Source organism: Ochotona princeps, chromosome 1, assembly GCF_030435755.1.
Source record: "Ochotona princeps isolate mOchPri1 chromosome 1, mOchPri1.hap1, whole genome shotgun sequence".
In the NCBI taxonomy this organism is placed as follows: domain Eukaryota; kingdom Metazoa; phylum Chordata; class Mammalia; order Lagomorpha; family Ochotonidae; genus Ochotona; species Ochotona princeps.
The window spans coordinates 106,902,364-106,928,483 of record NC_080832.1 but is presented as its reverse complement, the minus strand read 5'-3'; the positions used below and the strand labels follow the sequence as shown (position 1 = coordinate 106,928,483).

The 26,120-nt window shown below is 42.4% G+C and overlaps 1 protein-coding gene across 5 annotated transcripts in view; it reads left to right on the top strand.

Moving 5' to 3' along the window:
• LOC131480186 (adenylate cyclase type 10-like) overlaps positions 1-26,120 on the top strand; it is a 46,487-nt gene that overhangs the window by 7,768 nt on the left and 12,599 nt on the right. For 4 of the 5 annotated variants that reach the window (XM_058663286.1, XM_058663268.1, XM_058663280.1 and 1 more), the window contains exons 5-22: positions 5,243-5,448; positions 5,692-5,782; positions 5,870-5,958; positions 6,472-6,663; positions 7,600-7,721; positions 11,778-11,854; positions 11,962-12,151; positions 12,953-13,008; positions 13,361-13,514; positions 13,680-13,869; positions 15,118-15,204; positions 16,729-17,000; positions 17,498-17,634; positions 18,980-19,105; positions 20,227-20,493; positions 21,285-21,608; positions 24,758-24,821; positions 25,702-25,921. In XM_058663286.1, coding sequence (XP_058519269.1) covers positions 5,243-5,448; positions 5,692-5,782; positions 5,870-5,958; positions 6,472-6,663; positions 7,600-7,721; positions 11,778-11,854; positions 11,962-12,151; positions 12,953-13,008; positions 13,361-13,514; positions 13,680-13,869; positions 15,118-15,204; positions 16,729-17,000; positions 17,498-17,634; positions 18,980-19,105; positions 20,227-20,493; positions 21,285-21,608; positions 24,758-24,821; positions 25,702-25,921 — 2,864 coding nt within the window. The remainder of the gene's footprint in view (positions 1-5,242; positions 5,449-5,691; positions 5,783-5,869; positions 5,959-6,471; positions 6,664-7,599; positions 7,722-11,777; positions 11,855-11,961; positions 12,152-12,952; positions 13,009-13,360; positions 13,515-13,679; positions 13,870-15,117; positions 15,205-16,728; positions 17,001-17,497; positions 17,635-18,979; positions 19,106-20,226; positions 20,494-21,284; positions 21,609-24,757; positions 24,822-25,701; positions 25,922-26,120) is intronic. The other variant, XM_058663293.1, reaches the window with a different exon arrangement.

Below are 26,120 nucleotides of genomic sequence, written 5' to 3'. Positions count from 1 at the left end.
TGGGGATGCGAGTTCTTGGACCATTGCATGCTGCCTCTGTAGAATGTACCTTAACATGAAGCTAAAAGTGCAAGAGGAATCAGGACTTGAGCCCCTGCACTCCAATACGGGATTTAGTTAGCCAAAACAGGGTCTTTACCCACAGTGTCACAACACCAAGCCCCTGTGTTTACATTTTGTAATATGTTATTCTGTAACATAACCAGAAATACAATCCAGTATAATAAAATTTAAAAAGCTGCTCCCAGAGGCCAGTTTCACCAATGACAAAGTCAAGACTTCTTTACAGGAGTCAAAAGCAGCAGTGAACAATGGCATTATATAACATCTGTGCTTTCCTGTTGGTGTGTGTGGAGAGGGAATTTTGCCTTTTTTTTCTCTTGTTTTTGATTTATTGAGGAGTGATACTATACATAGAAGTATTTGCATGTTTTTGAAACTCATTACAATTAAGCTAAAGAACACATTAGGCACAAAAGTTTTCTTATTTATATTTCTTAGTACATCCTTTCTGCCTCCAATAACCTCTCCCATGCCCAAGCAACCACCAATTTCCTTTCTGTTAAGAGAAGTTATACTGGAATTTTTAAAGAATGTTACATAAGTAGAATCATCCAGTTGTATTTTTTGGCTAATTTTACTATAATTACTTTGGGATTCACCAATTTGTGGTGTTTATCAATAGTATATTACTTTTTATTGCTGAGTAGTATTTTATTTTTGTGATCATATTACAGTTTTTTTATCTTCATCTTTTTTTGTATTTATTTTTTATTATATTTTTGACAATCTTTACATAGTTATTAGTGTAAAAAGGGTCAAGGGCTATAGGAAAGTGGGCAAGACTATTATGTTCATATTGTTTCCTTCATGTTTAAAGGGGGAATATTTAGGGAGAAGGCCCACCCAATTTCCCACCCTCCCCAGGTCCCGGATGTAGGGCGTGCTCTGAGGTTCTTGCTCAAGTGGTTTTGATAGTTCAGCAGTTACGAATCGCTGCCAATCTCGCCACTCCAAGCACGATGAGGTCGCTGAAGAATCCACTGGTTGACATAGTCCATCATCATAGAGTCTCCATTTTCCCAGTATTTCGCTGCCAACATATAGCTGAGTGGGTTGATTGACCTGTTCTGTCTTCCGTCTTTTCTTGGTTAGGGTCTGAGTCCAGCATTTCAATTGGGGAGATCTCCAAAGAAACTTTGTCTGAGGTGTTCTCAGACCAGATTCTTGTATGTACTAGCAAGTACAGGGCCCAGCACAGTGCATCGCCCCGATCAGCTGGTGGTTGCATTCGCTTGGTTGGTTCTGTTTTCAGCCTTGACTTCCACTGGAACCAATGGGTGTTGCAGTCCAGCCTGGTTCTGCCCAGCACATACTCGGCCCTCGCATAAACCAGCAGGAGCTGCAGCCTGGAGCTGCAGTTGGAGCGACCCACAATAACCCCCACCAGGCCCGCCCCCTACCCTGGTTTGCCAGTATGTGTAGCAGTAATCCAGTCTGTCCCACATCCCATTCGGCTCTCGTACATGTCAATGGGTATTAAAGCTTAGTTCTATCTAACCAGCTCCACTGTGCAGCCCACACAGATGCTGTTGGGTGTCTGTCTATCTACCCCAGCCCCTGTCCTAGTTTTCGTTCTCTCCTGTGGTAGTGGTAATCCAAGAGGGAGGAGCCCACTATTTCCCTCCCAGGCCTCTCCCACTCCCGAATTATGCACTCTCCAGGTAGTTCTGTGGTTTGACTTGACAGAATTAGACCCCAGTGCCAGCTTCTGCCAGCTGATGCTGTGTCTAAGCCCAAACAACCCTCACCCACTCTAATTTTGTTTGCACCAGCCTGGCTTTTGCCTGATCTAAACCACATGAAGCCACAGGTGTTGTAGCCCTGCTTAGTCTGGTCTGCCCCCATCCCAGCTCATGCTCTCCAGTGGGAGTAGCTATCCAGCAAGGGAACCCCCCCTTATTCCCCCTGCCGGCTCTGCCCCCTCCATTCCTGGTTCTCACACATGCTGGTTGGGCACTGCGGTCACATCAAGTACAGGCAACCTCACCTTGGCATTCCGTGTTGTGTACTGCTTTTGTCGTGACCGAACCCAGCTCGACCCACACTCTGTTCTGGTGCTTGGATATGCCAGTGGATGACGTGAACTGATTCAGCGTGGTCTTCCCCCGACCCATGCCAAATATATGCAAGTGGGTAACTTTCCATGACCTGTTCTGGGCTGTTTCCTATCATGTTTCTTGCGCCTGCCTGCCGGGTCTGTGTCCTGCCAAAGGAGTTGTCCAGGCTCCTCCATCAGAACCTCTCCCAATGCCAGATTTTGCGCATACCAGTGGGTCCATGAGCCAGCCCTACTCCTGTCCTAGCAGGAACAGTGACTTTTCCTGACTGGCCTTCAACCCAAACTGGTCCTTGCTGTTGGATGTTTCAGCCCAGCCATGGCTTGTCCATACCCACATATGGCTCACACATGGCTCAGTAGGGGATGAGACCTTGCCTAGTCCATCCCACATCTACCCTGGTCCTCCAGGACACCAGATGGTGTTGGAGTCTGGCCGAGCTCGGTGCATCCAATCCCAATCCACACTTGTGCCAAGGGAGACTACAACTGTTTCTTGATCAGAACACAGCCCCCATTCCAGCCCACGTGCCCCTTGGTGGGAACCTCAACCCAGCTAGTATTGTCCCCTTAGCTCCCCAACCAGGCCTGTTCCCAGCCATAGATCACGCGCATGCCAGTGGTTGCTCTGACTCAGCTTGGCTCAGCCCCTCGCCTGTCCCGACCTCTGCCTTAGACGCTATGGCTTAGCGTTCCTGGCTCATGCAGACCAGTAGGTACACAAGCCTAGCTTGGCATGACCTGTGCTACACCCTGGTCTCTAGTTTCGCTTGTGGGCTAAGGTTTGCTCAGTCTGGCCCGGTCCACCCTGTTCCATTACTAATAGCCAGCTGTTGGAGCTACTTTGCCCAGCTCGTCCGACCCCCAGGTCTGGACCACATGTTCACCAACGGGAGCTATGACTCGCCAAGGGAGTTTCCCAAGTTCCTCCACTTGATCCACTCCCATACCCAGTTCTCATACATGCCATTGGGTTTAGGCCAGGTTCCGGCGAAGTCTGGCCTTCCATTTGGCCTTGTATGAGGTGGTGAATGTTGCAGCCCAGCCCACCCCACATCCTATTCAGGATGCACATTCGGGTGCTGCTGCTTTGACCAGTCCAGACTGTTGCAGGTTCCTTTGCCTGTGATTGATGGCAGGCTCCTTGGTCACACCTAGCTTAGTCCATCACCACCCCAACTTTTGAGCTAATCAGTGGGGCCAGAATTTCCACAGGGTTTGGTCCACACATCCCCCACAGAATCTATCCCCAGATAAGGTTCTCGAGTGCTAGTTAATGTAATGGTCCTGCTTAATGTGACCCTTCATCTGATTCATCATCATGTCAGGTAACAGGATATGATTCTGCAGGACAAGCCCCGAGCCATAGCTTTTGCATGGACTGGTATTTGGTGGTCAGCATTGTTCAGTGATTACAAGTTCTATAAAGGAAGAGTTACTGTCTTTAGGATTGATTCACGTCCTAGAGGCATAGTGGGTTCAACCTGGAGCTACCTAAGCAGCAATTCAAAGAAACAAAACCCCAGAGGTCTAGGCCGGGTGGCCAGCAGACTGAGCCTGGCGCCAAAAGGTGCACTGGCAGCCTGGGGACAGCTCACCATGTGCACATGATGGCTGGCGTCTGGGAATCAGGCATGAGACGCCCCATCCTGAGACCCAGCAGCAGCCAGGAGGCTGATGGAAGTTTAAACTCCCAGGCCCAAGGTCGCGCCCCTCCCCAATCCCATTCACCACCCAATGAGGGCAGCGGTTGGGCCCCAGACCTGCCCAGTCACAGAAACCTCCCCGCTCCGTGTACTCACCCCGAAGGGAGCAGCCCCCGGAGCCCAGGCAGGATCTAGGATCCAGGCATGAGACGCCCCATCCTGAGACCCACCCATATTACAGTTTGTTCATTCCCTTTTACTGATGGGCATTAAGGTTGTCATTTTTAATTACGAATAAAGCTATTGTGACATCTGTGTACAATTCTTTGTATAGTTGTATGCTTTCATTTCACTTGAGTAAATCCCAAGGCATAGAAGACTGAGCTAGATGCTGTGTTTAACTTTTTAAGAAATCAGTCTTCCAAAGTGTGCACTGTTTTGCATTTCCAATAGCAGTGTATGAGGGGTCCAGTTTTTCTTTGTCCTTATCAGCTCTTGTAATCTGAAGATCTTCCTTGAACATTTTTTAGTTTTATTTTTTAAAAGATTTACTTATTTTTATTGGAAAGTCAGATATAGAGAGGAAGAGAGACAGAGAGGAAGATCTTCCGTCCACTGATTCACTCCCCAAGTGACCACAATGGCTGGAGCTGATCTGATCCGAAGCCAGGAGCTTCTGAGTCTCCCACGTGGGTGCAGGGTCACAAGCCTTGGGCCATCCTTGACTGCTTTCCTTGGCCGCAGTGAACTGGATGGGAAGCAGGGCTGCTGAGACAAAAACTGGCGCCCACATGGGATCCTGGTGCTTGCAAGGGCAGGACTTTAGCCACCAGTCCATCACACATTGAACATTTCTTACAGCACAAGCTTATTGAAGATACTAGTTTTACACTTGTAATGTCTGAGAAAGCCTTTACTTCACATCTACTTTGGAAATGTTTTTTCAGTGAGTATACAATTTCAGTTAACAGGTTTTCTCTCACATATATTAAAACTGTTCCATGTTCTTATAGCTTGCGGTATTTCTAACAAAAAAATCTCCCTGTTTTTGCTTCTTTGTGTATAAATTTTGCTTCCCTTTATCGCTATTGTTTAGATTTTCTCTATCACTGGCTTTTAGTAATTTGGTCATGATACACATTAGCATAGTTTTATTTGTGCTTAGGGCTCGTAGGCTCTAGATATGTACAATTTTTTTGTTTCAGATTTGTAAAATTGTCTACTATTTTTCTTCAAATAATTTTTTTCTGTTCCCATCCACTCTGCAGGGACACATTTATTAAGCCACTTATAGCTGTCCCACAGCTCACTGATGGTGTGTGTTCAGTATTCTCATCCCTCCTCCCCATTTCATTTTAGTTTCTATGACTGTGTCTTCACATGCATAAAGCCATGTGAGGATTCCACATCCTTCCCTTTGCGTAATTTTGCTACTGAGTCATTCTTTTCTCTGCTTGACTCCTTTTTCTGTGTGTAGGTCTGTCAGCAGGTCGGATTTCCCAGGTTATTGTTGGAGATGAGCAACGGCAATACCTCTTGGTGATTGGGCGGGATGTAGATGATGTCCAGTTAGCTCAGCGTTTAGCTCAGGCAAATGAGATTGTCCTGTCGTGGAACTGCTGGAAGCTCTGTGAACAGTACATGTTTGAAGTGGAAATCATGAGGGAGGATGAAGCTGTGAAGGTAGGAGGCTGACCCCCCCACCCCATTGCACTTCTGGAAAGTGCCACCTTGTGGCAGTCACATATTGCCTGATTTGGAAGGTCAGGGGTATTCTCTAGGAAATTAACTGAGTTAAAACAGTGAGATTGGTAAACCCGAGACTAGACTGCTTTTCTGTGCCCAGCTTCCTCATCCCCTGTTAAGCGACCAGAGATGATCAGGTTGATGGGTGGGCATAGAATTGAGCAGTTTTCTCTTCTGTAGTTAAGAGATTTGCACATCATTGACCGATTTGATTTTGATGAACACTTTGACAAGTGCCTCAATTATCTGCCACACTACCGTACAAGTGCTGGTAAGTTATTTTGAAATTTCTACCTATAAGCCTCAGATTTTCAAGATTAATTTTCCACATAGAGAAATTTTATTTTTCTTTCCTCAGAGACTCTAAGAACTGCCCTGGAATTGGATCCAGACTCCGCACTTGAACAAACACTGCGAAAACACATCATGACAAACCTTTTGAAGAAGGTGAAGTCCCAGTTCATGAGTCATGTAGACTTTGTGTGAACAGGTGTACATTTATATGTAGATATGTTTTGTATTGATCCAGTTCATCTCTTATTTCTCATTTGCACCAATATAACTGCTATAATGAATGTGTCATTATCTTTAGATTTATCAGTCCTAGAAAATAAAAGCCATACTTGTTTTTCAGTTATTCTTCCTGGAACTTAGTCCACTGTAACAAGGTATAGAGTATGTTCTTGGTAAATATGTACTGATTATGAATATATGAATATACATAAATCCCCTAGTGAGAGATAAAATGACTAAAGGAATTGGACATATATCATACTGTTACAAACTATGGCAAAATTTATGAGTGAAATAGGGTTAAAGTTATTTTTAATTCTAGATTTACTGGTCTATGCCTCTTAAAAATGACACATGAGTGTTATTATGAAATACACAATTAAAATGCCCTAACATAATGCTGGGAAGTCGAAGATACTGTCAGAATAATGCATTGTGTCTTTATAGATTGATGAAGGCCAACCAATGGAATATGTGTCTGAATTACGTACCGTAACTACAGTTTTGATCAGCATAGAGTTCCACAAGACAGCATGGATATTGCATTTGTGTCGTCTTATCCAGGAGGCTGCCTTATATATCTCTACAGTTATTGAGAAAGCAGGTGGCCAGCTGAGCCGCATCTTTATGTTTGAGAAAGTAAGTTCAAAGAAACTCGACCCATCAGCATTAGAGAATGAGTGCAGACTAAATAACAAGTTATACATGGCCAACTTGTCTCCCGCATAGCACAAGCATAAGTCAGATTTTTAGCTTCTTATTTTGTAGCAAACTATACTACATTAAAGCTTCAACTGATAGAGATGGAGTGTCTTAGTTAATTTAATGTCCAGGCTTACCCTAGGGTTATTTTCTATATCATTTTCTATTCAGTTCGTTTTTGGAAAATCCTTGTGAAGGAATAAGGAGTGTTTGGCTCTATTAATAAAAAAATGCAATCATACTTTTCTCAGATAATTGAGGCACTAGGGAAAGAGCAACATCGTGATATTTGACAGTGCAAATGAAGAAAATGTGAGTAGATAAATTTTTTGAAAAGTTCTTGATACCAGTTTTTTCTTTAAATGTCATTTCTTTGAATAGTTAGCTAAATTAAGATGTTTTTTAAAATTATTTTTTAATTTCATTTTTCCATGTGTTTTTTCCTTTGTGTGAGAAAGAACACAGTTCCACTGATTTATATCCATAACGCTTGAAATAGCTGAGACTAGGCTGAAGCCAGCAGCCAGGAACTCTGTGTCCATTTCTCCCATATGAGTAGCTTGGGCATAACTACTTGAGCCATCATCTGATGGCCTCAGGGTGCACATTAGCAGGAAGTTGGACTCAAGAACAGACTGAGATGCAGGTGCCCCAAGTGTCACCTTCACCATGAGGCCAAACACCTCCCCTCCAAGGTTCTTTTTTTTAGTGTTCATCTTGCTGTGCCCCATTTCATGAATCATGTAAAATTCTCTCTTTCCAGCAGCAGACCAATCAGAATAGAATCTGGCTTTATTCAAGAGAGTTGGTTTAGTTGAGGAAAGCTATGCTCCTTCCCCAAGTAAACTTTTCTTTCTTTGTTATCTCTCTCAGGGCTGCATGTTCCTCTGTGTTTTCGGCCTGCCTGGGCATAAGAATCCAGATGAGTGTGCACGAGCCCTGGACAGTTCCTTCCGCATCTTCAGCTTCTGCTGGGAGAATCTTAATGAGACCAAGTGAGGAGGAAAGTGGGGCAGAAGAGCCTCTCCAGCCCAGGGGCTCTTCAGCCGGGGTAGGAGGTAGTGATAAACAGCAGAAGGTGACGGTGTCCAAAATTTGCCTATAGGGGAGAAAAAACTGAGTAGTCAACAAAGAGGATCTGTTAAGCAATCCGTGGATTAAAAGTGTATCCTGGACAGGGAAAGAAAATAAAGATAGGTGTCATCTAATGGAGCAGGACTGAGAAACACAGCAAAGGAACAGCAGACATGTACATTAATATAATGCAACAACATACTTGCATGTGCAGAGGCTGCTAGTCCACAAGAAGAGAGAGAGAAGTCGTGGGGTTATGACCAAATTGGAAAGGACCGTAACTGGTTCACTCATCTTAACTTGCACTCTCCATCTTTCCCAGAACATTTGTTTTTTTCTGGATTTCACACTGAACCTGTTTTCCATCCATGCTCACCTTTCGTCACCACTGCCTATAAAAACTATTCCTAATAAAGGAATAGAAAAATACATTCTCTCACCAGTTGTGTCATGACAAAGTTGGTTGGAATTTTTCAAATGACTTTTAAATTTGTGTTTATTCATTTTATTTGAAAGGTTGATGATAGGCCCAACGCAATGGCTCAATGGATAAATCCTTTCCTAACACATTAGGATCCCATATAGGTGCCAGTTCCTGTCCTGGCTTTTCCACTTCCCTTCCAGTTCCCTGTTTGTGGCCTGTGAAAGCAGTTGAGGACAGCCCAAAGCCTTGGGATCCTGCACCCATGTGGGAGACCCAGAAGAGTTTCCTGGCTCCTGGTTTTGGATCAGCTCAGCTCCAGCCACTGCAGCTACTTGGGGAGTGAACCAGCGGATAGAAGATCTTTCTATCTCTGTTTCTCTCTGTAAATCTGCCTTTCCAATAAAAATAAATCTTAGAAAGAAAAAGTGGTGGTAGAGGAAGATTTCCTCCCATCTGTGAATCATCCCCACTGATGCTTATAGCAGTTAGGGCAGGACCAAGCTGAAGCCAGGATCTAGGAACTAACCGAAATCCAAACCTCCCATGTGGGTGGCAGGGACCCAGCTACTCTGATCATTACCTCTGCATCCCAAGATGTGCACAAGCAGGAAACTAGAGCTGGGAGCAGAACCAAGATTGAACCCAGGCACTTCAATAGGAGATATGAACATCCGAAACAATATCTTTTAACCAATAGTCAAACACCCACCTTGTATGAGTGTGTATGTATGTTTTTAATGAAAAATACTTATGGGGGAAAATATATGCTGATGGAATTTAAAAATGTTATTCTAGTGTTAACATTGATTCAGATATTAATTTGTTTGCCATCCCTTACTCAACATTGTAAAAATAGTATCCTGCATATACATACTGCTTTAATATTTGTGGAACACTTTAGAGTATGCTCCCAGTATGAAAGTTTTCATCCCTCTTTTACATGTGAGAAAACAAGGGCCACAGAGGATAAGTTACTGGCATGTGAATAAACTAGAGCTGGTAATGAAATTCAAATCTTCAGATTTCAAATTTTGGGTTGTGTCATTAACCAGCAGCTACCTCTTAGAAAATGCAGATACATCTCCCAAAGTATTGTGTACTTTTGATGTGGAGATATAAAATATACATACTGGAATTTTTTTTAGAGATTGTCTGATCCAACTCTTTGCTTTATTAGAGGAAAGATATTATAGTTGTTTAATAGATGGTAAAACTGTTAGTCCAAGGAGTATCATATTGACATGTTTTTCAGATTTCTAGGATTTGCTTATAGTGCTACAACCTCTTTCACAGTCTTTTTAGTTTTTTAGATTTGTCTATTTTTCTTAATTAATTGAAAGGAAGATTTACAGAGAGAAGGGATACAGAGAGAAAGATCTTTCATCCACTGGTTCACTCCCCAAGTGGCCACATTGACCGGAGCTGAGCTGATCTGAAGCCAGGAGCCAGGAGCTTCTTTTGGATCTCCCACATGAGTGCAGGGTCCTAAGGCTTTGGGCTGTCTTCAGCTGCTTTTCCAGGCCACAAGCAGGGAGCTGGAAGGGCAGTGGAGCAGCCAGGACATGAACCAGTGCCCATGTGGGATCTTTAGCCACTAAGCTATCATGCTGGGCCCCTCTCCCCCAGTCTTATCTTCACTATGAATATGATGGGCCAACCCCTCCAGTTAGAACTATACATTCTGCTCTTGAATTTTGCATTTACCTGTGGCCTTCAAAGATCCTGCTGTTGGCCCCGATTCTTGAATGCAGAAGTAATTTCTTTGGCCTTTAGAGACTATTTTACTATGCTCTTAAAATTGCCTTCTGTGACTTCACTGTAATTACTGATCATTTTGATATTACTTACTTTAGAATGCAATAGGTGTTAGGAACTATTTGGAATATTTGAGTTCATTAATCTGACTTCCTTAATTTAACAAAACTAAGACCCAGAATTGTAACACTGGTAAACTAAGTAGTGTGATAATGTCAGAGTATGAAAGTGAAATGTCAAAGCCAGTGGCTTTTTTTCCTCAAAAGTAGTAATTGAATCAGGCTTTCTCAAAGTGTGTTTGTTAGAACACTCATTCTTTACTATACTCACAAAAATAGGATTGGTATGTGATGCAAACTCTATTTCTTTCCTGGAAGTTCCTGAAATCCATTAACATATCCAAGGTTCAGAAGTCATAATGGTAGAGAAATTTATTATATTTAGTTTTACTTGGCGTTTAACAAACTTATGTGATCCCCATGCCTTTCTCCAGGAATACCTGTAACATCCAAAGCAACTAATTTTTTGAGGAGCATGTTTGCAAAATGGTGCCTGTGTGACTTCATTGGCACATCATGTTGTTCATGCTCTCTACAAAACAGCAAAACCAAGACCCAAAGCTACAGTTCACATCCTACCCAAGACCTTGTTCATGTTGAACATCTTCTGTTCTGAGAAATATTTTCTTTTTAACCCTTTGGAGGAAACTTGACATTGCCCTGAGTCTGTCTCTAGGATGCTTTTGAGATATAGGGAGTTCAGCCTCATTATCTCATCTCCTGGTTTTTCAGTAATAGAATGTATATATTACTACATTTATAGAATAACGGATATTTTCATCAGTGGACAAGATTTTTTAAAAGAAAGAGGAAATATAGACTGAATCCCTGCTGCTGCTCAGCCCAGCCCCAGCCATTGTGAACATTGGCCAGCAGATGAGATCTGTCTGTCTCTTAACTCTCAAATAAATATGATTTTTCAAAAGTTGGTCTAGGAGTCAGGAGACCTGGAGTCTCATTCTAACTTTACTTTTTGTTTCTGCTATATATTTCTGGGAAAGTTAATTAACTCCTTTAGTTTTTTTCTTTTCTCAAATGGTATAAAAATATTTGCCTTACTCACCGTGCAGATTTGCTGTTGAATACCTCTTAAAGGATCAGATGAGGTAATAATTTGAACATAAGAAACATCTGATAAGGGCCTGGCGCAGTAGCCTAGTGGTTAAATTCTTACCTTACATCCACCGGGATCTGGTATGGGCACTGCTTCATGTCCTGGTTGCTCTACTTCCCATCCAACTCTCTGCCTGTGGCCTGGGAAAGCAATCGAAGACGGCTCAAAGCCTTGGGACCCTGCACCCATGTTGGAGACCCAGAAGAAGCTCCTGACTCCTGGTTTCAGGTCAGCTTATCTCTGTCCGATGTGGCCACTTGGGGAGTGAACCAGCAAATGGAAAAATCTTTCTGTATCCCTTCTCTCTGTATATCTGCCTATCCAATAAAAAAGAAAAGAAAAGAAAAGAGTGATTAAAAAAACTGACGGAAGATTTTAAAAATCTTTTGTTAATAATAACATCTCAACTAAAACTCCTGAAGTAGGGGTACCATTCTGTTCCTTTGTTTTTCTCTAATAGTAAGAACCGTATACCAGTCTTGTGCTGTAGAATGACAGCAATCTCTAGCCTTCTCCATTCTGAGCTCTAAAACCAGATTTCTGGATTTGAGGGTTGGCAGAGATCTAATGCCTGATGTGGAGGCTTCTGACTATATCTGCCCATTGTTACTTTTCTGTTCCCCAGGCTTGTTTCCATCAGTATCACCAATGGACCAGTATTCTGTGGTGTGGTTGGAGCAGTGGCCAGACATGAATATACAGGTAGAATGGAACGTTGGATGATTATCTGTATGACTTAAGAGATGAAAGCACAGAAGTAATAATTTAAAAAATCTCACCCTCTTTGTGTTACTGTCGCCCTGACACAGTTATCGGCCCAAAGGTGAGCCTTGTGGCCAGGATGGTAACCGCCTACCCAGGGTTGGTGTCCTGTGATGAGGTAACGTATCTGAGGTCCATGCTACCTGCTTACAACTTCAAGAAACTCCCAGAGAAAATAATGAAAAATATCTCCAATCCAGGAACGATGTATGAGTATCTTGGCCAAAGCAGATGTGTGTAAGTATTAGCTTGTGATGGTTCATTCATTCCTCTTTTACAGAAAGCATAGGAAGGAATTTTTCATTGTGTGAAATTAGAAAGATGCTGTTAATTCTGGTCTGCTGGAATAAGACATGTAAGAAGAGAATTGTCTGAGATCCTTAGCATTTATGTTTAACTCTTAGCTAGTTCTACAGTCAACTTCTTCCTCTCTGATAGCAAAACAGTAGCAATAAGTCACCCACCCATTTCCTTTAAATGCTTTGCAATTTATTTCCATGAGCCTGGAAAAAAATAGTATTCCCTTTCTCCTCACAGTTTTTGCTGTTAAAAAGCTCCTTGTGGTAGAACAGGTTAAACTACTGCTTTGGACTCCCATAACACATGTTGGAGTGCCCATGTTCAAGATCCACCTCTGCTTCTGGTCTATCTTCTTGCTAATGCGCACTCTGGGATTTGGCAGACAGGAGGCAGTGGTACTTGGATCCCTGCCTTTCTTATGGGAGGCCCAGATGGAGTTCTGAGCTTTAACCTAGCCCAGCCTTGGCTGTTGCCGGCATTTGGGGCATAAACCAGCAGATGAAAGATTTGTGTCTGTCTCTCATTTTGCCTTTCAAATAAATAAACATAAGAAATATGCTTTTTTTAAAAAGGTGACTTTGAATAAGTGTCTCCTCTTATAGCTCTCCCAGAGGAAGAGAAAATATCCTTTTATACAGAACTCTGCATTTTCAGTTACCTGAAAATACTTGCTTAGGAGGACAGTTGTTTCCTGAATCTATTTCTGTTAAACATATTCCAACATCCTTTCTCCCCCAGAATGTTTGGGAAGAGACATTTACCCAGAGAGAGAAATAAAAGCCACCCTTTGCTAGGTGAGTGTTCTGTTTCATATGAATTTATTAATTTATTCTCTTTCAGCAATGTCAGACTTTGAGGATTAAATTAATATGGTTTTACAACAACTGAAATATTGTAATTCCCATGTCTAATTGTTTGGATATTATCACATAGGCTCTGGAACAAACTTTGAAGACCTACTTGTGTTTGTTTAGTCCATAATTGGCTTTTTAGAAAGATCTACAAAACCCCATGGAAATGGGATTCTGCCAGACTTTCTGTAGCGGTTGAGGGAAACATTCTGAGAATTAGCTTTGCCAAATTATTTCAGATAAACAGTGTCTGCCAAAAGCATGGGAGCTTTGGGTTGCTCTGGTCTCTTTGCAGATCGAGAGAAAGAACTAGAAGCCTTTAAAGTGGCCCATCAGGGGTGTTTGCACCAGAAGAAGGGACAAGCGGTTCTGTATGAAGGTGGAAAAGGCTGTGGGAAAAGTCAGCTATTGGCTGAAATAAACTTTCTGGCCCAGAAGGAAGGGTACAGGTAAAGACTGCTGCTTTCTGACATTGTCAGAGCCTGCTTTTTGGGGGTGGGTTCTTTCCCTTGCTGGTGAAATTCTGTGTCAGTAAATTGAGTACACTTGGACTGGTAGAGGAGCAACATGTGTGTGGGTGGGGGAACTCCCGGTGACCAAGTGACATTCACCAGGGTGTTGCCATTGAAGCTGAAGGAAGCAGATTCCAAGCAGTACTTCTATGCCATCCAGACCCTCATGGCCATCTTCTTTGAGATCGATACATGCCCAGCCTACTACCGGCAAGAGTGCCTGCACCAACAGCTACATGGGATAGTGCAGGAGCCACTTCACTGCCTTTTCAACGACCTCTTCTTTGTGAAGGTAATGAAGGTAGTAAGAGTTATACTGCATTGTTGTCTATCTGAATACTTATAGGCCATACATGTTTATTTGGGGTGTGAAAACAAGCAGATTTACAAAAAGTTTGTGGAAATGTGTATTATGGAAAAACTATTCATGGTTTTCGAATTTTGCCCCAAAATAAACCTATCTTATTACTTGTTTTCACAAATTGTGTGTGTGTGCATATGTGTGTCCTAGGAACACATATTTAGTAATGGTAGAATTGAGATTTGAAATCGCTTTGATGCTTAAACCCAAGATTTCTCACTTTTGAGGAACTGGAATCTAAGACTGACTTTTACACTTGGCAGTTCATACTTGCTGGTTTCTCAGTTGCTGGTTCTGGTACAGACCTTTTAACTTCAGTTATCTTGAAATGATTACCTCATAATGTTTTTGTGTAAATTCTAAAGGAGATATAGTTTTTAAGAAAGTGTGTGGTAAGTTTTAAGATACTAAGAATATTAATTGATTCTCACCAATAATGCATCTCCAGAAATTATACCCATGTGTTCTAGCATCAGTTGCAGTTTTTCAGTCTTTAGCCCCACCTTCCTATTCCCTAGCCGCAGAATTTATTACTTGAACTGGCATCTGAATTTCAAAAGCCTCCCGAGGTCTAGGGTTTATGTGATCTCACATAGCATGCTAGCTAACCTGTCCACATCCTTGTATTTCCGCCTTATCTCCCCAGCCTTCAGAGTATTAAATTTAGTGGAAAATAGGAAACACTAACATCTGTCCAAACAGTTAGCATAGCCCTCTCTTAAGATAGGCCTTGGCTTGGGAGCTAACCCTTGCACAGGAACCTTACTTTGGCTAGTAGATCCATGGTAGCTCATGTGCCTTATTCTAGCACAGGAAATAACATTATACAATATCTATTGTATTTCATTCTGACAGGACTCATGTATGCATTCATTCCTGGTATATTTGGCATTATTGGGGTACTAGAGCTTCCCAAAGTGACCTTCCTACACCAAAACTTCATTTACTTCTTCATTAGAATTTGATATGGACAGGAGAGATTTCTGTCTCTAACTTCCAAGAACTTTGTCCTACCCTCTAAATTACATGGTGAGGTTGGATTGGCCTGTGCTACTATACACAATCATCAGAAAGCCCATTTAGTAGAAATAGAATCATTTTCTGTTCCCTTTGGAGGAACTGAATGTTTTTATCAGGTTGTCTATTGGAATGCTAATATATAATAATTTTCCTGCTCAGTTTCCCATATCCTTCAAAGTTTCACACATGGATGATCTGGCCAGACAAAAGAAGGTGAAATCATGTTTTATTCAAGTACTTCGGAAGGTGGGTAATTTTGTTACATACCATCAACTTCTAATATGTGGAGATGGCTTATACCCATTTTAACTCATTCACATCACATCTTGATTTACAAATATCTTCACATATTTGTTGATATCTTCATTATTTGAATCTGTCTTCAATGTTGGATGAATCCAACAGCGTAGCACAGCACACATGAAAAGGTCTTAGTTCTTTCTTCATCCTGTTCTGTAATGAAATTTTAGTAACTTAATTTAAAACAATGGTTTCTAAATACAGTCTTATGCTCTAACTCAGGGTTGCAGAATAAAAATCTGACCAGAGATTGATAAACCCATTCTGGAAAGTTGCCTAAAAGTAACTAGTCAAATTCTGATGAAAACATTCACTAAATGCAGCAGCTCCAGTCCTGGCTGTAAAAGACTACTCCCCGCAGTGTCTGTTCAGGAAAACCTCTTTTTTTTTTTTTTAAGATTTTTTATTTGTTTTTATTACAGAGTCAGATATACAGAGAGAAGGAGAGACAGAGAGGAAGAGCTTCCGTCCGATGATTCACTCCCCAAGTGAGCTGCAATGGCCAGTGCTGCGCCAATCCGAAGCCGGGAACCTGGAACCTCTTCCTGGTCTCCCACGCGGGTGCAGGGTCCCAAATCTTTGGGCTGTCCTCGACTGCTTTCCCAGGCCACAAGTAGGGAGCTGGATGGGAAGTGGAGCTGCCGGGATTAGAACTAGCGCCCATATGGGATCCCAGCGCGTTGAAGGCGAGGACTTTAGCCCTAGGCCACACCGCCGGGCCCAGGAAAGCCTCTTAAGAATTGGCATGAACACATGAATGAGTGTGTAAAGTAAATGCAGATGTTAGAAATGAGAATAAATGAAAACATAGCCATACAATGTTATCTCAAAGTAGTCCTGAATAAAAGAGAAATAATGAGATCTATAATATAATAGCATTTATATAAGAGCAATTTAATTGATAAAGCAACAATGCAAATTATAATAACACTACACAAATAAAACACTATGTAAGAAACACATTTGAATGGTCAGCTGAGGTAGTGGGAAGGGAAGTAGGAATGGGTAATGTGGAGAAAAAGTGAATATATTTTTAAAGTCCACATAAGTGAGTCCTGGTAATTGGTAGTGTTGGCAAGCACTCCAGGAGATGTGATGTGCAACCCAGTTTGGAAATTGCTTTTTTAGTGTGTGTATTATGAGTTCGCACACAGGGTGAAGCCTTGGCCAAAATGAAATATTGGAATGCTCCAATTTTGAGTTGGAGAATATTTTGATGACTTCTTTAAATTTTCAGTTATTTTATGTTCAAGAAAGACTCAGTCTATTTCTTTAGGAATTAGCTTACAAAGGCTGTTTATGTTTGTAATGTGAAATAGTAACTGGATTTAGGACGCATTTTATTCCAAAAATCCCAGCCTATGTTGACATTTTATTAAACTGCTGATGTGAAATGTAAGAGAGGTTTGAAAACCAGGAGACTTCATTTCTAATCAGAGATTATTATTGCTTATTTGCTATTATTTCCAGGCAGTGAGGAAAATACCACTGATTTTCCTGATTGACGAGGCCATGTATATAGATGCAGCTTCCTGGGCATTCTTGGGAGAATTGCTCTCCAGGGTGCCCATCCTGATGGTGATGACATTGACCACTGCCTACACCCTGTGTGTCGGGGCCCAGAATTTCCTGCAGAGCCCTCAAGCTGTTCTTGTGCCCATTTCGAAGTTGGCGGCAACCTCGCTGTTGAGACTAGCATGTTGGGAACTAGGGGTGGTGAGCATCCCCCAAGAGTTGCAGAGGTGAGTGAGTAGGATGAGCTGGGCAGCTCATTAACGGCCGAGCCAGTGCTGTAATGTTGATAAGTGAGAAGGCTCAGGTCTCAGCAGGGTCTGGGGAAGGGAATGGCGTGAGTAACCATGACGAGACTTAAAATCAGCTTTAAGGGAGATAGTCCCCTTGCAGACCAGTAAAGACCTCCGTGTACCATCCCCTCAGCTTGCTAAATACAGTTAGGCCTTGGATTACTTGTTTAATATGTTGGTTTTATGTATCCAACTCCTAAGCAAGAGGGTGTTAGGTCCTTTTAACAACCATAGAAGAAAAGTAACTTCCAAAATGTATTTCAAAGCCGATTAGAAATCATTATTTTTCTTTACATTTTGTGCTGCTTCCATGTGTGGTGTGCATCATCCAGAGCTGTGTCTCCCCAAAGATCCCTCAGTATGAAGTACCCTCATGCTTGGCTCCCCTGAAGTGGGCATTTTTAGTCAGCGATTCCCCGCTTACCTCTCTGCAGCTACCTTCTCCGCAGGTGCTTTAGAAACCCCCTCTATTGTGAGATCTTATGCCAGGACCTTCTCTCTAAGGACATATTGCTCTTTCATGATCTACAAAAGGAGGACAAGGAGAACACCAAGTGGGAGACCCTATCTGGTAAGTTTAACTTTCCAGTTCTTAACCCTGGCCCAGCTGGTCAAGTTCATTCTCCAATATGGCATCAGCTTGTTTTTATGAAGCATATGCCTATTCCCTGCTGACATTTTGAGCACACAAGTTTTTTGCAGTGAAGGATAAAAAAACTTGACTGTCTAGCTTAGATATTTCAATTTATCAATCTGTAATGATTCATTTTTAGGAAGCCTAGAAGGTGAGGATAGCAAAATGGAATCTTTTTAAAATAAAAAAAATTATTTGGGCCTGTGGCAGTAGCCTAGTGACGAAAGTCCTTACCTTGCACGTACCAGGATCCCAACTGGGCTCTGATTCTAATCCTGGCAGCCCTGCTTCCCATCCAGTTCCATGCTTGTGGCCTGGGAAAGCAGTCGAGGGCGGCCCAAAGCCCTGAGACCCTGCACCCATGTTGGAAACGCAGAAGAAGCTCCTGGCTCCTGGCTTCAGATCAGCTCAGCTTCGGCCATTGCAGTCACTTGGGAAGTGAATCAGCAGACGGAAGATCTTCCTCTCTGCCTCTCCTCCTCTCTATATATCTGACTTTCCAATAAAAATACATAAATCTTTAAAAAAAATACGTAAATCTTAAAAAAAAAGATTTATGTATTTTTATTGGAAAGTCAGATACTTACAGAGAGATATTCCATCTGCTGATTCACTCCCCAAATGCTCAAATGATCAGAGTTAAGCTGATCCAAAGCTGGGAGCCAGGAGCTGCTTCCCTGCGTCTCATGTGGGGACAGGGGACCTTGAGCCATCCTCCCCTGCCATTCCAGGGGTCACCAGCAGGACTAAATTGGGATACAAATCAGCATCTCTATGGGATGCCAATGCTTGCAGGTGAAGGATTAGCATGTTGAGCCACCACACTTGCCCCCCCAAATAAAATTATTAAACATAAGTTTTATAAAACTTAAATTTATAAGTGGAATGTATAAATATATATACACAGAGAATTTAGAGAATTGAACATTATGGAGGTGATGATTTGAGGTTCTGAATGGAGGTGTAGAGGGAGGAAGGGGTGGGAGAAAAGGGTGGAGGTGTGTCTAAATCCAGCGAAGTCGTCGCCCTGCGAGGTCCAGAAGCAAGGGCTGCTTGTGAGGTGAGCAGGAGTAGTGAGCAGTGGTGCATGCCGCGTGCATAGAGGGTGTCCTTGGCTGAGGAAAGAAGCTGGGAGCAAGAAGGGGAAGAATCAAATATTTTAAACCAGGATATTTTTAGTTTTCTTCATCTTGGGGTTTCTTGACTAAATTTTTGCATTTTGTGCCATTAAAACTGCTGTTCTTTGAACATGGTATTTCCTCATAGTTTTCTTTCTCTGCAGCCAAAGCAATGAAATCCACAATGTACAGTATTATTCCAACCAGCTGTGACGACCAGAAACTGTATGTCTGCACAGTCAGGGATGATGTGAACTTGGATACAGTGCTTCTCCCACTGCTGTTAAAAGGCAAGTCCCTACAAACCCTTAAAGTGAACCTATTACAGTGTCTTTGCAATTGGGAGTTTGGCCGGTGATTGAATATAGGTCTCTAATTATCATGCTAGCTTCATTGTCTTCTAAAAAAAGAAACCTGCCTTTCAGAAATAAGTGCTAAGATTACCTGAAGAGCACTTGGTAGATTGTAATGCAACTTGAGCGGTGCTTTACTTAAGTGAGCCCATTTTTCTCTTTGGGGCTCACTGGTGGTCACAAGAAAAATTTTAAAGATTGTTTAATTTAAAAATCAGAATTTGAGAGAGAGGGAGAAACAGGAATCTTCCATCTGCTGCTTTACTTCCTGAATGGCTTCATGAGCCAGGGCTAAGCTAGGCTAGGATGAAACAGGAGCCAGGGACTTCTGGGTCTCTTGAGAGGGTAGCAGGGGTCCAGGCCATTTTTGCTGCTTTTCCAGGTGCATTAGCAGGGACCTGGGTCAGAAGTAGAGCAGCCAGGACATGCATTAGTGCCTGTGTGCTATGGCTGCACCACAGACAGCAGCTTACCAGCTGTGCCACAGCACCAGTCTTGACCAAGAGGTTTTGAGTAGAAGAACAAGTTTTTGAATGATTCCAAGGTTTTGAGCTTGGCTACTTACTGACTTAGTACTAACTAATGTTTAGGTCAGAGTATTGAGAGATTCACTAGCGCTTAAAGTTAAGTAAGATCTCTATAATTATTTGAGATCTGAAACAGAAAGCCAAGTCTCCAAGTATAGTTGAAAATAAGAAGAGAACAGTCTGCATAAAAGGTCATGAAAAATGGACATATTGTAACTGCATGATTCAGGGCCTGGTTTTGGGTCTTCCATCAAAAGTTTTGGTGTCATTGGGAACAAGAGTTTTAATAATGTAGTAGAAGCTTGATTGTTGTTGATTGAACGATGCATTCAAAATGGGGACATAGTGATAAGCCTCTCTTAAGAGAACTGGAGAAGGGAGGAATAGGGCAAGACAGTAGATATAGGTATACAAAAACAACGATTTTTCTTTTGAAGATGGACAGATGTGAACATAATGAATTCTGAATCTGTAGAAGTCTTGCTCATCACTGTTGTTTCTGATGGTGTTCTTCATTATTCTCATTGGCAGAAATAGCAGTAAATCAACTGGATCAGCTGAGTTCAGAGGAACAGTTGCTGCTGAAGTGTGCGGCCGTCATTGGTCACTCCTTCCATGTCGATCTGCTGCAGCACCTCTTGCCTGGATGGGCTAGAAATAAGTTACTGCAGGTGCTGAGGGCTCTTGTGGATGTGCATGTACTCCAGTGCCTTAACGAAAACCAGGAGATTCCTGCTGAGCCCTTATTAGCACATTCGTCTGTCAACATTATTGATCAGACCACAGAGGAAAAGCCAGGTGAGAAAAGGCTACTCCTTGTTCTGTATGAACTGAGGTCCAGGTGGAGTGTTCTGTGTTACACAGGTCCACAGTCATATCTTAAAGCTTATGGCTAAGAAAATGATCAGTGAAATCATGAAGGAACCATGGTTATAGTGGAAAAAAATACCCTGTCTTTTTCAGAATTATCTAAATTTCAGGAATCCTATCTCCTTGGTAATTTAGCTGTGAGTATTTTGTATTTTGGTTTTAGATTAAAAAAAAATATTGCCATACTCTTTTCTTGGTTCTGGGTGCAAACAATAAGAAAAAAAGGATAAGCCATTCCTAATTTTAGAAACTTACAATGGAGATTAACATATGTGGTATTAAAGAAATGAACAAACAAGAGATTAATTAAATAGCTTACAATCTCAGATTTTCCATATGAAACAATAAAATTACAGCATAGTCTACACAAAGCTTATAGACCCCCACAAATAATTTCCCTTTGACTTTGAAATATTTTTAAGGCCTGAATTGACATTTATAATAATTTGTAATAGATAAGCCCAATTTAGAAGGAACAAATTTTCCCAGTGTATATCTGTACTGCCAATCACTTCTTCTGTGTTGTGCATAGTGGGCATCCTCAATATCTCTACATATGGTCTGTCTCATTTTGATACAAAAATTATTTTTGCAAAGGAGACAGTAGTAACTAAGAATTTTAGGTAAAAATCTCCTATACGCTATTAGTTGTATACTTAGAATTGTGACATTTTGTACTATAAAAGGACTTTAAGGAAGACTCTTTCATTTTCCCAAAGCCTCACTTCTCAGATTGCAAGAGCAGCTATTCCTACCACAAGCCGGAATGCTAGAATTTGGAGTGCCTCTCTTACGGGAAGCCGCCTGGGAGCTGTGGCCCAAGGAACAGCAGATAGCTCTGCACCTCGAATGTGCCTGCTTTCTCCAGGAGCTGGCCTGCCGCTGTGGGAGCTGCCATGGAGGAGACTTTGTCCCCTTCCATCGTTTTGCAGTCGGTTCGACTAAGAGCTCCAGTAGGACTTCCCGATTCTGTACTTACAAAGATACTGGCTCAGTGCTGACACATGCTATCACAGGCAAACTGCAGCCGCCTTTTCCTCAAGGTAAACCCAGGAGGTAGGGAGAGACCGTGTGGGCAGAGACTCCCTTCCCCACATCTCTAATAAAAATTTGTTTGAAAGGCAGAGTTACATAGAGACAGGGAGAGGCAGACAGTTAAAACTTAACACTGGTTTACTTCCCAAATGACTGCAATGACTAGGGCTGGGCCAACCAAAACCAGGAGCTTCATCCCATGTCTGCCACATCAGTGGCAGATGTTCAAGCACTTGGAACATTTTACACAAGATTTAGGTCCATTAGCAGGGAACTTGATTAAAAGTGGACTGGCAAGGACTCAAACTGGTGTCCATATAAGATGACAGAATTGCAAGCAGAGAATTAATGCACTATGCAGCGACATTATCCCAGCACTGCTATTTATTCATGTACTTGGAGTTCTTTGCCAAACAGTTGAAATCAGATTAATCTCTGATTTATCTCTGAACAACCATAAGTAAGATGTAAGTTGAAAGGAAACTTAGAAATTTACTTTGGTTTGCAATCTTGGTCAAGTGACTTAATCTCAGTTGGGGAAATAGTAACTCCAACTTCATTAGGGTCATTAATTAGGATTAAATTAGTTAAAATATGTAAAATACTATGAAAAAATGCCAAGTATATTTTGAGTGTGTAAAATATTTTAGCTATCATATTCTTACTATTCTGTTCATTGCACATATTAAGTGCACAATTCTTGTGTGTATAAGATGATATACTATGTGTTAGGAATACGGTGTGAATAAAACTTCAGCCTCTGCCCTCCTGAAGCTATGAGTTTCAGGGAAGGAGTAAAACAAATGAATAAATAGATTAATCCAGCATGGCATGGTAAAGAGAGTGAAAATAGCACACAGGAAGCCAGCACTGTGGTGTTGCAAGTAAAGCTGCTGTGTGTGATGCTGGCAGAGCCCTTCTGGGCCCTGCTTCACTTCCTGTCCAGCTCCCTGCTAATGCCCTACAAAGCAACAGAAGATGGCCTGAGCACCTAGACTCTGCCACCCCACCCGCATGGGAAACCCAATGAAGTTCCTGTCTCCTGACTTCAGCCTGGCCCAGCTCTGGCTGTTGTGGCCATCTGAGGAGTGGACCACAGGATGGAAGTTAACATTCTCTTTCTCCTTTCTCCCGCCTCCTTCTCTCTCTCTCTCTCTCTCTCTCTCTCTCTCTCTCTCTCTCTCTCTCTAACTCTTTGCAAAAAAACCCTTTTTTTAAAAAAAAATTTTTATGGCATACAAAGGATTTTGAATACCTAGGAAAGTGGCCCTTAAGTGAACCTGAGTTGTCAGAGGAGACTATTTTTTGGAAACATTTCCAGAACTGAGTCTTGAGGGATCGCTAGCGCTTAACCAGTCAAAGAAGTTTGTGTTAGTGGGTCAGTGTTCACCATAGCCCTTAGCTGCATCCCTGATGAGAGTTCTTTGTTTTAACCTTTCTGTTAGTTACCCTTTCAGAATGACTTCATTGTCCCCAGTTGTCAGAGATTCTTGGTATTGTAGAGTATGGAGCACGAGAAGGGAGATAGTAGTTGCTGGTGCTGGGCTGAAATGACAAATCTGTGTTGTCAGTGATCACAGATCTGTGGAGGTAGACCTGTGACTTAGAGCGATTGCTTTGCCCGGTGAGCACTTTGGGCATTTGTTCTTTCGAAGTCTGGCGCTGAGAAGAAAATACATTGTCATTCGTGTTTCCTATATGTCCTCTTGCCTTCAAATGGTCAGTTTCAGTTTTAAACAGCCTTGTCAATCTCTTAACAGAGGTACCGTTCCTGTAGCTGAACCCTGAGGAAGCTCTGTACGTGCCCAATTCAGGAGGATACTGCTCACAAAAACCATGATGTGATGTACTGCATGGTGCTGCCACGCCCATTACTCTAAGTCACCACCATCAGAGAACCTGTCCTCTTACTTGAATCCAAATCCTTCCTGTGAGAGTTCCCTCAGGCTGCCTGTCAGTCCTGAAGCCCGGTGCTCTGAGGGCTCATAAATAACATGTTAGCACTTTTGCTGATTTTTGTGTGTTATTCTTTGGGGAGGCAGATTCAGGCGGCTATTTAAGGCCAGCTAGGGAAAGCTGTAAACTTTTTGACCTCTATGACTTTTGTGGATTGTGGCATCTTGTTCTATCATGATTTCCTTAACTTGGTTTTAGGCTTTGTTATGACATTGATCTGGTCATGACATTGATCCAGATAGATTCATGGGTTTTTCCACTGCTAGAAGTAGCCATCAGGAACCAGCCTGCTGGCATAGTGGGCTACATTGTTTCAAGTCTTGGCTGTTGCACTTCTGATCCAGCTCCCTGCACCTCCCTGGGAGGGCAGCAGAGGCTGGCCCAACTCCTTGGGTCACTGTACCCAACTGGGAGACCTGGAAGAAGTTCCTGTCTCTCAGCTTCTACCAGCTTCCAGCCATTGTAGCCATGCGAGGTGTCAGCCAGTAGGTGGAATGTCTTTCTTCTCTGTCGCTCCTTGTCTCTCTGTAATTCTGCCTTTCCAATAATAAAAAAAAAAGTTTCCTTTCTTTTTTCTTTTTCTTTTTTTTTTTTTAAGCCGGGGCTCGCGCAGTGACTCAACCGGCTGCCAATCCTCCACCTACAGACATCCCACATGGGTGCCAGTTGGTGTCCCAGCTGCTTCACTTCCCATCCAGCTCCCTGCTTGTGGCCTGGGAAAGCAATAGAGGATGGCCCAAAGCCTTGGGACTCTGCACCCATGTTGGGAGACCTGTAAGAAGTTCCTGGCTCCTGGCTTCAGATAGACTCAGCTCTGGCTTTTACAGCCATTTGGGGAGTAAACCAGCAGATAGAATATTTTTGTGTCTCTCCTCTCTAATATCTTTGTGTCTTTCCAATTAAAAAAATTAATTAAAAAATAGAAAGTTACCTGTTAAAAAGAGTAGCCATGAAACCAGGAGAAGACACATGATTTATTTGATTTTTTTCCCCTTCATTTAATAAACACTGCCTCCTTCAATTTAGGGACTATTTTGAGGAGTTGCTGTTTGTGTTGCAAATAATTGTCATTAAGGGATTCCCAATTTGCAGTCTTGATTTTGTGTTGTAAGCTGCAAAGGAAAGGAAAGTAGTAAATCCAGTCATAGTTAATTGAGGATCATTATGGTTTGTTTTTTGTTTTTTGTTTTTCTTCCCACAGATAGTTTGCAGTTCCAGGAAAAAACATTTAGAAGTTGGGAGGCCTTGTCAAGTGATCCCTGCAGGTAGGTGGAGCTAGTGAGGGTAGATTTGGAGAGGGTCCGGGTGAGAGGCAAAAGCCATTAAACTGGGCACTCATGTTACCCACAGCCAAGGGTGTCTGTGCAGGAGCAGGGACTCTGGTTCTCAGCCCAAAATTTAGGATGACAGAGACAGGAAAGGCAAGTTTCAGTTCTCTATATAGAAACCATTGTGTGGTGGCTGAAAACACTTCAAAGGCCATATACCTGCCACAGATTTTTTTCTGCTGTAAATTTGTCTTGTCAATTATTTTTATGTGGGATGACATTAAAATGAATCTGTTTTTAACCATGGACTTCTCGACTCTCCAATGCCTAGCCCGTCGATTTTAAATGACTAGCCCTAGTCCCCACCTTGAGTTTACCAGCCACTGTAGATACAGCTTAATAGACCACTTAGCTAACTCAGTTTCCTGCTGTTCTCAAACAAAAATCTCTCTTCCCCATGGCCCACCCACATTCCCCTGCATGTGTTTGCTGAGGACCTCCACATACATGCTCCACTCTCCAGAAGGTTCATCCCTCAAGGCCCTGCTCAGTTACCACTTGTGTAGATCATTGTGACTCAGAGAAATGTTACTGCTTCATATCATCGTTTAGCTTCTTTCAACACTTATGTTGTTATTTACTCTTCAGGTAATATATTTTCCCCATTTAGATTGTGAGGAACATAGACTGGCTTTGGTTTTTTTTTTAACTCTCTAATAGGGCATTATGGTTACAGTACTAGTTCCTGAGCTTTAAAAGGTTAGGGAGTGATGGAGGAACAGTATATACTCAGAAAGCTTGCTGAGAAAAGTGGTAATACTCCCACAAAAGTAACAGTTTTGTGGCCACTCTCACTTTGCATCATCTCTCCAAAAAGAACAGAGGAAGAGTTCCTGGATCAAGTGAACAGGAAACTGGCCTGGACTAGCCCTGAGGAAGACCTGTTGACCACAAAGCCCTGTCACTGTGAGGAAATCCTGAAGTTAGTGCTCTCGCCTCTCACTCAGCACTGCTTGGTCACTGGAGAAACCACATGCGCATTCTATTACCTGCTGGAGGCTGCTGCAGCTGCCTTGGACCTCTCGGATAATTACTTGGTGAGCAAGTCACACTGTCTACAACTTGAGCTGAGCCCTTTTGTTTTACAAATCTGAGATTTGTTTCTGTCAAACTAACCTGAGTGGAAAGGGGAGGAAAGATGAAAAAGAGAGAGGCTGGAAGGGATGTAGGAGAAAACTAACACTGGGGGTGTGGTAGTGAAAGATCACCAGGGACCAGCACAGCAGCTCGGTCAGC